The sequence below is a fragment of the Thunnus thynnus genome, chromosome 9, assembly GCF_963924715.1.
Source record: "Thunnus thynnus chromosome 9, fThuThy2.1, whole genome shotgun sequence".
Taxonomy (NCBI): domain Eukaryota; kingdom Metazoa; phylum Chordata; class Actinopteri; order Scombriformes; family Scombridae; genus Thunnus; species Thunnus thynnus.
Window position 1 is genome coordinate 568,061 of NC_089525.1, and position 10,486 is coordinate 578,546.

The 10,486-nt window shown below is 42.5% G+C and overlaps 1 protein-coding gene across 1 annotated transcript; it reads left to right on the forward strand.

The window, feature by feature from the left end:
• Positions 1-515: 515 nt before the first annotated feature.
• igbp1 (immunoglobulin (CD79A) binding protein 1) lies at positions 516-9,837 on the forward strand. Its single transcript, XM_067598457.1, has 3 exons — positions 516-1,027; positions 8,057-8,389; positions 9,261-9,837. Exons 1-3 carry the CDS (start codon positions 554-556, stop codon positions 9,531-9,533), a joined length of 1,080 nt encoding a protein of 359 aa, XP_067454558.1. The 5' UTR covers positions 516-553; the 3' UTR covers positions 9,534-9,837.
• Positions 9,838-10,486: the final 649 nt, after the last annotated feature.

Here is a 10,486-nt window from a genome sequence, read left to right on the forward strand (position 1 = left end):
TGTCTTCCTTCTGTTTTGTCTGAGAAAGCTTAGTATGCACAAGGCTTGTGTGGAGACATACAACATAACATAAAACAACATAAAATGTCATTTGTCATATATGGTATAAAATATCTATTGTGTGAAATTGACAAAGATTACAACATGACGGTTGAATAAGCTGATGTTCACAGGTTCTACCATTGGAAATTTGATGGCTTTCTAGCAAATGGGTAACTTTCAGGGAACGTTCCCTAAAGGTTGCACATTCCTGTGGATGTTATGAATATTCTACTGACGTCATGCAAGTGGATCATTGCTTCACCACCTGTGACAGTCAGCTCGTTAGCAAATGTCTTCATCTATATGGAGAATCCAATTATGTATAAGTGTTTTGTTGTTAGAACATATATTAAAGTATGCTAAATTATAACAATCATGTTGTATATTGAACATGTTATATGTTAGACATTTACGTGTTTTAACGTTTGGCCTGTTGAGGGCAGTAATATTTCTTGAAGCACTGCACCGGTTAAAAACAGACGAAGAAGACGGAACCCGGAAATATGACAAGATGGCGGAATGTGATAACAGCAGCGATGTTCGACAAATAAATTCAGACGCAGAACTTCCGAAATTACCCGAATTGCTAGATCATGGATGGAAGATATTTGAAGAGGTTGACCGAACAAATGAACCTCTTGGCTCTAATAATATCCAGGTCCGAGTTAAACGCGGCATCAGTATGTTGGAAGAAGCGTCCAGGATGGCGGCTCAGCTCGACCTGTTCAGCCGCAATGAAGAGCTGCAGGAGACGGCCACGGCGGAGCTTAAGTACCTGCTGCTGCCTGCGCTCTTAGGAGCCCTGACCATGAAGCAGACCAGCCGAGAGAAACGACTAGAGATAGTACAAACAGCCCGGGCTTACTTCATGGATTTCCTGAGGAGATGTAAAGAGTATAACATATCACAGTTTGAACTGCCTAAATCAGCAAATGGAAACACAAGTCCTGATGAAGCATCAGAAAACAGACACTCTGCTGTCAAGGTACGTGATTTAGCTAAATAACCCTTAAGACTATTGATGTGCCTCGCTGCTCCCCAGCTCCTCAGTGAACTAAGTTAGGGCTGCTACTAACGACTATTTTCATTAACGATTAATCAGTTTCTCATCATTTGGTGAACGGATTTAATGTTTGTGCGTCTGTAATGTGTTTTCGTGGTTGATGATCTTCCGTACAGATGGCCTTTTACCGCCGACCGCTCAATAAATACTTCCGGGTCATGAATAAAATATGTATCTGTGTTCATCTTCATTTCTCCCCTTTTCATCCCCTACCTACGCCCCCACCCCCCAACCACACACACACCACCGCGTGTGCACTGCCTATCTCACTCTCAGACTGAGAGTGAGCAGTAAGGCAGCAAGTCGGTCAACAACAAGTGGCAACCACTAGGGCTGAAATATGTAGCCCATTTGGGCCAGAGTCCACATTGCCATGCCAGAGGCCATTCAATGCTTCTTTAAGATGTATAAGGTCCTCTATATGAAGCACCGTTTGGAGGACAAGCCACATCTCCTCTTTAAATGGCAAATGGTAAATGGACTGTAGTTGCATAGCACCTTTCTAGTCTTCCGACTCAAAGTACTTTTACACTACGAGCCACATTTACCCATTCACACACACATGCATATGCTGAATGGGTACAGGGGCTACCATGCAAGGTCCCAACCTGCCCATCAGAGGGAACTAACCATTCATACACATTCATACACTGATGGCACAGCCATCAGGAGCAATTTGGGGTTCAGTGTCTTGCCCAAGGACACTTCAACATGCGGACTGGAGGAGCCAGGAATCAAACCACCGATCTTCCAATTAGTGGACGACCTGCTCTACCTCCTGAGCCACAGCCGCCCAACTGTGATGAAACTGGCTTTGGGGACCAGCATCGGTCCAGGGAGAAAGTCCTTTGCCAGACTGGGAGGAAACATGTATACCAGCAGCAGTGGACAACCAGAGAGCACATCACAGTGCACTGCTTTGTGAATGCAGCCAGGGAAAGTATTCCACCTTTCATCATTTAGCCCAGCTGCCTCCCAAGCAACGCGCATAGGCTGGATGGGCCCAACACCCTCTATGGCATCCAGGAGAAGGGGCACATGGACATGGCGCTCTTCCTCAAATGGCTCCAGCACTTTGTAAAGCACAGCCCTGAGCAGAGACCACTTATTTTAATCATGGATCAACACGAGACTTGTCAAAAGATGTAATCATGTACTGCAGGGAAAACCAAATTGAAATACTGTGCTTACCTACACATACCACATCCTTCAGCCCCTGGACAGCTGAAAACTGCCCTCTCCACGATGGTTTCCAGGATGGGTCTGGTGTGAGGATATCTTGTGGTGGGAAAGAAGCAGTTTTCACCTCTCCTGAAGCATGTCTACCCCACTGCTGTCACTGCTCAAAATATTAAGGCTGAGTTCTGGAAGGCAGGCAGATTTCCTCTGTCCAGTGAGGCTGTGGACACAACCCAGGTAATGTTAACATTAATACAATGATAATTCATCCTCTGTTCATCCATTCATTCAGATTCATCCATTTTGTCTTTACTTGCATTTCTTTTAAATGTGTGCTAATGAGTTTTAACTATGCTTTATTTACTAGGTAGTGAGAGTGTTTCCATCTGCAGATGGAAGTGATGTCACTCCATCCATCATTCGCACCACTCCCTCAGCCAAACCATCCAGTGCTCCTGCCACTCTCACTCACACATATAGCACTCCACCTACTGACACAAACACATCAGCCACTCCCTCCACCACTCCAACACCTTGCCCCAGAGGGTGAGTCCAAACAACTACCCAGTGGCAGCAGGTGTAATTCTAGAGAATCTGGCCAGCATCCTGATGAGTTCAGCTTTGGAGAGGATGGAGAAAGTGAAGCGTCGTATTCCGCTGCTTGCCCACATTATCAGTGACAAATACTTCAACCTGCTAGTGGAGAATGAAGCTGAGGAGAGAGCAAAGGAAGAAAAGAAGAGGAAGCACAAGGAGGAGATGGCAAAGAAAAAGGAGGAAAAAAGAAAAGTGCAGGAGGCCAAAAGGCAAAAGACAACAAAGACAAAACAGCCACCTCTTCCGGGTGAGGAGGATGGGGAACACTGTGCCATCTGCAGTAGGGTGGTCCCATGTGGCTCAGGAGATGACGCCATTGATGAATGGGTCCAGTGTGACCTCTGCGTTCTTTGATTTCATGTGGAGTGCTCAGAGGTGGAGGAAATGCCAGACACTGAGTTTCTCTGTCATAAATGCTGTCTGTCTGCATAAAAACACGCATAAGCTTACACACACACACAATATAGTTTTTGCCAACTTTAATCAGTAAATAATTGTACAATACACACACACAGAATTAACAGCTCTACTGCTCATGAATTGATTTCTAGTTTGTCATTTTTAATCAGTTTAATGTTAAATTTAAATAGTTGTAGATAGTACACACACACACACACACGAAGTATCCTTTTCATTTACGTTTTTTAAGTTTGCACATTGGTTGCTTTCAGTTGTTTATAATTTCAGTCATTAAATTTCCTTAATTAATGCAAATTGTTTGTCCTTGTTCAACAGAAAGATAAGAGGTGGTAACGTTATTCAGTAACATTACACATGGTTCATGCTTAATTCACATGCCATAATTAACATGACAACATGCCTAATTGACATATTGCTAATTAACGCAACTATTAACTTAAGTTTTAACTAAATATGGTACTCTCCTTTATACTTTGTTCTCATCTTCTTTATGTGCTTATGTAATATGCTGTTAACATATAGCATTATATTCATTCTGCCCAATTGATGGCATGTATTGTAAAGCGCTTTGAGTGGTTGATAAGACTAAAAGGGGATTACATTAATGCATTTAGCATACCTGCAACTGGCATTTCAGTGTGTTGGTAAAGAAACAGTCGGTGCAGTGGAAACATGATTTTTACCAAAGAAATTATACCGGTAGTTTGTCCCAGAAGTTAAAAGCTGAGACACAGAGTTACTAATCCATTTAATGTCTGATCAGATTGCAAAACAACTGGCTAGAACTGATAATAATAGAAGGCTTATTAGGCGGGAAAACACAAGAAATATAAGGTGCACATTGAGAAAAGTCAATGACAGTGAAAGCTGACTAAGATAATCCCCATGCCCCCCTCTCTCGTTGTTTCTTCTTCCATCTGCAGTGGCATTTACTCTCACTATCACTTAACTGCTTCATTAAAGATGGCATGTTTTTAACCAGTGTTTTCAATCTATTGACATGAACAGTGGTTGGAAAATGCTTTTCTGTATAGATAGAAACTAAAGAGTGCTGGAAAATGGATAAACTGGATAAAGGAGTACATGAAAACAAAAGTCATTGGTGACAGGCTGTAACTATCAAAAATTTGTTTAGCCCAATACCTACTATTAGGGCCTGATCAGCAAAGGGTGCGAAGGCCCTATTGTATCTGAAGGAATTATTATTATTGCCCGAGCACTGAATGGTACGAAGGCCCTATTGTCAGTGTCAGTGCAAGGGGCCCAACAGACCCTGGCATTGAAAGTGCAAGGAACCTATAGTTTTTGTTAAGATGATTAGGGCCTGAGCACGAAAATACCAGAGGTCCAGTGGTCCCTGGAATTGAAAGTGCAAGGAATCTATTGTTTTTGAAGGGATTATTAGGGCTCAAGCACTAAAGTGCCAGGGCGCAAAGATCCCTGGAACTGAAAGTGCAAGGAACCTATTGTTTTTGTAAAGATGATTATTATTATTAGGGCCCAAGCACCGAATGGTGCGAACGCCCTATTGTATCTGAAGGAATTATTAGGGCCCAAGCACAAAAGTGCCGGGGCCCAACAGTCTCTGGCACACAGTGCAGACTTATGTGACAAACATCATCTGATTCATATGAACACATGATATACAGCAACATGATGTACAATTAGAGGGTGTTCTCTAGCGCCACATCATGGACACAGAAAGTGATAGTTGTCTCCTACAAGCAATGTCCAATATTCATGAAAATGTATATCCATGTCAGGTGTCCGCTGGTAAATATTTCGCTCTATTGTGTTGCTCTGCAATAACATCAGTTCGACTGCAGCTCACTGCTCAGTGTGTGCGAAGAAGTGAGGACCTGATCATCGCTGCTTTCAGTTTTAATTATTATTGTTCCCCCACGCATTGCATTTTTGAGGGGCTTGTGATGCTCGAAAACTCAAAACTGGCAAAACTGGTTCTGTACTGCCTTGGCTCAGCGTGGCCAGCAGGCTCTATAGCGCCCCCAAACGCAGGGCCATTTTGGAACAAAGTTTATTCAAAGATACTCATGTTCAGATGGCGCCTGGATCTGGATCTGAGTCCAAACGATGCAGCCCACAATGCCAGGAATGCCAGAGGCCCGGCAGAATTGTTGTTTTATCAACGCCAACTCTGCTTCAGTGGGAAGGTGAACATACCATACAAGGTGGTGGCTCAGTGCCAGGGACACCCTACGGATGGCCCAACAGGCGGTGGACTTGTGGACGCTGATCATGTTTCCAACTGTATTTTTTATTTTTGAAAGGCACTGTTTACGTAAAAATGCAATGCTATTAGTAGCAGACATGGGTGACATCACTGCGTTGTGGTCCGACACAAACTACAAGTCGTGTGACAGCTCTTCAGTAAGTTCAAACAGATCTCTCCTACAGAATCGAAACCTTTCAATCAGCTCCTCATTGTTGTATATGTCCAATGGATTGCTTCTGTCCCTAATAACTCTCTCCCATCTAAAAGCCTGCTCGTTGTAAAGACAATATATGAGACATGCCACTATCATTAGAATGTTATCAGTGTTACAAGTTGTGTTCGTTGCTATAGAAATGGCCTAGCTTTTGACTTTATGCCTGCCACTGACTAGCTGTAAGATTTACGCCCAGTCTTAGCAAGAAGAAGGCTTAAGCCTGGATGGTGCAACCGGCACAACTATTAGGTCGGACTTAGAATGCCAAGTTACAACCGACTTAGCTTAAGACCAGGCGTAAGCCATGTTGGTGCAACCGGCCCCTGGTGTCAAAAGCTCCTGTAAATTATTACACATATGGCTCATTGAACTTGAATAAACCTATCTCAAACAATTCTAAATTATTTCACTGTTTTCACTGGTGTGCGCAAATATGGGTCCCGGCAACATGGGCTCTGCGTGCGCACAACAGCACCGCTGCTGAAAAAAATCCTAGGGGAAACACTGCCTCCTATGAGAAATATTATTCATGTCTCCACCCAGTTACTGTGGTTACACTACAATCAAGTGCACCTGCAGAGCAGCCACCCCACTCTAAAATGATATAACAGCTACATGAGTCATGTTTTATCTGTAAGATTGGTGTTTTAATGTTGTTCATCATTTCTGATGTGAAAACATATGATTTCGACAGTCAGAGAAATTAAAATTGTACTTGGTATTAGTTCAGTTATAAAATGCAAGTACAGCACAGAGCATCTCTCCTGTCGACTGCCGATGGTGCCGTCAGCCAAAGAGTCAATTACACTGGATGGTAGAGATTCTGGTACACAGGAGTTTAGCCGACTTCGCTGAATTTACCTATGCACTGCGTTTCCATATCCCTTGCTCTTTCCATCACAGTTCTGTATTTAGGTTATTTAGAGACAAGAATCTGTAAAAGTTTACAGCCAGTTGAAACGGCAGTCATCCCATTCATTTGTATGGGGGTTGTGCGTTTTGGCTATAGGCGTTTTGGCCTGCAGCAGTTTCAAATAAACATGCCCACACACCTCTGTTCAACCCTACGGTGGTGGGACGCAACTGGCTGTAATCTTTTACAGATTTTTGTCTCTAAATAAATGTTATTTGTGCTCTAGAACATAACCGCTGTGAAACAATCATAAAATAACGTTTTATTGATCTGATTCACTGGCTTTCTCACTACCACTGCTCCCTCTCTTCATTCACTTTCTCACTATCTTGCTCAACCACAACTGCTCTCTCTCTCTCTCTTGTTCACTGGTGCTCTTAGTGCTCTCTCTCTCTCTTTCCCTCATCTTTTTTAAAATTAGTCGGGAAGCTGACAGCAAAGCCTAACTTTACTTTTAACATTACCAAACAAAGAGACATGTCCTCCATTCCTCCTAGAACCGTCTTGGTACTCCCTTATGGCAGGCTATGATTGGCCACTGCAGTGTCACATCGGCTTACGCTTGTCCAAAAGTTGATTCTGGATCAACTTTTCTCGCCGCAGGCCGCTACAGTATTACTGCAGCCAAGCCAAAAGGAGCACTGGAGTTTTCACTGCAACACCTGATATGGTCTGAGTATGGCCTTACTAGTGCCTAGAAAAAAGGCAGCGATTCAACTGACAATATGCAAGTGGACTCGAAGGTTTATCGACTCAGCAACTTTTAGGGGGCATTCCTACTCAGAATCGAATGTTTGAACCAATTTTCATGGCAATCAAATAGTTGTTAAGATAATTCAGTCCGAATCAAAGTGGCGAAGTGTCAGACTGACCAACACTGCCATCGCTAGAGCCGCTAGTATGACTAAAAACACATTCACTTGTTCTAATAATAGTAATGAGAGGGCAGTTACATGCAACAAATAGAAACATAGGCAGGCAGACAAGGTCATTAAACGAATCGAGGGTCATCAAAACAAGAGCAGGCAAGCAAACATAGACAAGGCTAGTACACAACATAGACTGTAGAACTGGAATGAGTGTTGAATATATATATATATATATATATATATATATATATATATATATATATACTAGGAATAATGGAAAGCAGATATACTGGGAGGTTGTTTTCTGAAACAAACTGAGTGCACAAGGGACGCACCTATGATTTCCACTCTCCCTTACTGTGCTTCATCTGAGATGTATTAAATCTGTTATGTCCTTGCATGAAAAAGGGTGGAATAGATGATGGGTGCATGAAGAGGAAACACAGAAAGAAGGAGCAGAGTGACTTATAAATGAGTCTATCATAGTTTCAAACCATAGACCTGTGATGTTTGCTTCTTGTTCCAGCCTGTCCACGGCCCGTCAGACCTGGTTGCCATGGCAGCACAGAGACAAGCTAAGATCGAGCGATACCGTCTGAAGAAGGAGCTGGAAGCCAGACTGTCAGATGTACAGAGAGCTGTGGACAGCGGACAAGCTGACGATGAAGTCAGCAGAGATTTTTACCTGCTGAATGTCCGGAGATGGGTCACTGTGTGTCTGGAGGAAGTAGAGAGCATCGACCAAGAGCTGGAGATACTGAAGAAGATGGATGTTCTGAAGCAGGGTGCTGTCGAGCAGCCGGCTCAGCCTCCCAGGCCTCCCATGAAGCCCTTCATCCTCACCAAGGACTCTATGCAGGTGAGACTGTGTTGGAGACAAATGTAGAGGCGCATGTTACTGAGGCAGCCACATGAAGTCATTCATAAACAAAAGTAGCAAGAAAAGCTGGTGGTGGTTGCAGATATAACATATAGAGGTTGTGTCATCAGAACAAGGACTTGTGTTATTTGATTTTAACATCCTATGGAAACGATGGGACACTGGATTATATTATTAACAAATATCCAGTGCAAGCATGATAAGCGAGGGGTCAGGGGTTCAACTTCACTGTCCAAAAAACCCAACTGATAAAAAGACATTTATAATAAATATAAATATAACAATGAATGCTATTCTCTAACCTTATTAAAACTCAGTTTCCTTGATAGAGACCTGATACTTAATAATACAATGTTATTTGCATATTTACTACATAGAGTGCTGTCCTTCACTGTTATCTTTGATTAACGTTCAGTTTTAGCACCTTTTCAGAAGGAGAATAATCAAAATGTAGGTTACATTATTTCTGTTGTATGTGAAAAACGTAGAGTTTTTGTCAGATGCTTGAATACCGACATTAATCCTGGAACTTTATTCCTGCCGATGGCTACAGGAAAGATATCCAACTGAAAGTAACGGTAACATTACATCCACAGCACTTGATAATGTTATATTAGCTTTCCTTTTTAGAAATGTGGGCGTTCTACCTGCATGTTTGTCCCGCTGTTTTGTTTCCACTTCTTGTCTAATTCTATAATTGTAGATGAATTTAGTCAACAGTCAATTTAAGGGATTGGTCATGAAACAACATTAATCAAAGCTGGCATGTATTGATGGCAACCAATAGATCAGTAGTATTTCCTCAACATGCAAACATGCGTGTGTTATAGAATGTTTGTTTCATCCACAGGCTCGTGTGTTCGGGGCTGGTTACCCCAGCCTTCCCACCATGACAGTAGATGACTGGTATGAACAGCACAGGAAACGTGGTGCCCTGCCTGACCAGGGGATACCCAGGAGGGTTGCTATGGAGGAGGACTCTGATGTAAAAGAGAGGGAAGAAGAAGAAAAGGAGAAAAAGGCTGAAAATGACGATGAGGAGTCTCTGTTGAAAGCCAGGAACTGGGACGACTGGAAAGACACTCATCGCAGAGGTTATGGAAACCGCCACAACATGGGCTAACTGATCCCAACGCAGCGTGTGCTCAGACAGACCTGGCTCTGTCGTCATGTCTATCCTAATCAGTCCAGGAAGTGGACACTCTTCACAATTTTGATCTTGAAAACTGTTGGTATGAGAGGGTTACCAAACCAAGAAACACACCACAATTTCACCAAACAAACCTGATGTTCAGTTCATTGATGGGGTTTATCTGCAGGTACACATTCGTGTTAGATCATACATCATTTACAAGGTTGGATACAACAGTACTCTGTGTTGTCAAGTTTTTGAATGAGTCTTAATAAAAATCTACTTGTTGGCTGAATTGTGTTTTGTGTATCTCCCTAACATTGTCATGGGCAAATAAAGAGACTGATCAAGCTACATGGCAAAAAAATCAGTTTGTACAAAGTCTGTGCAGTGGGTACAACAAGGAATGCTGGTGAGGAGGGAAGTAAGCTACATATCCAGTGTTTGCCAGTTGCCACCATAGGAATGTGAGTTACCTGCCAAGGAATGCCAGTAGTCAATAGTCACTAGTCAGTAACTGATTCAGTGGGTTGCCGAGGTAGGCAGGTAGACTACTTGGATTGGTAAACTAATAGTCCAGCTGAGAGTGATAAGGAGGAAATCCTGCTGGTCTCTCGTTTACCACCGCCGTCTTACCATTGACTAAATTAGTTGTTGGCTACTACATAGAGTATATAACAAAACTGAGCACATCCCTGTGCAATATCACTAAAATGTGGAATGATTTAAAATTGTATCATCTTAAAATAATTGTAGTATTTTTAGGGTGAAGTGTAGGGTATTTAATCTTATTTGTTTGATCTTACTCAGTTTTTAGTATACTGTAGACACAGGCTGCTCCAACCTCTCAGTAGTCTGAATTTTAGCACTTTTCCTGTGCCGTATATTTCTAAGAGATCCCAAAATATATTTTCCCCATAGACCACTGTTATAAAAGAGACATC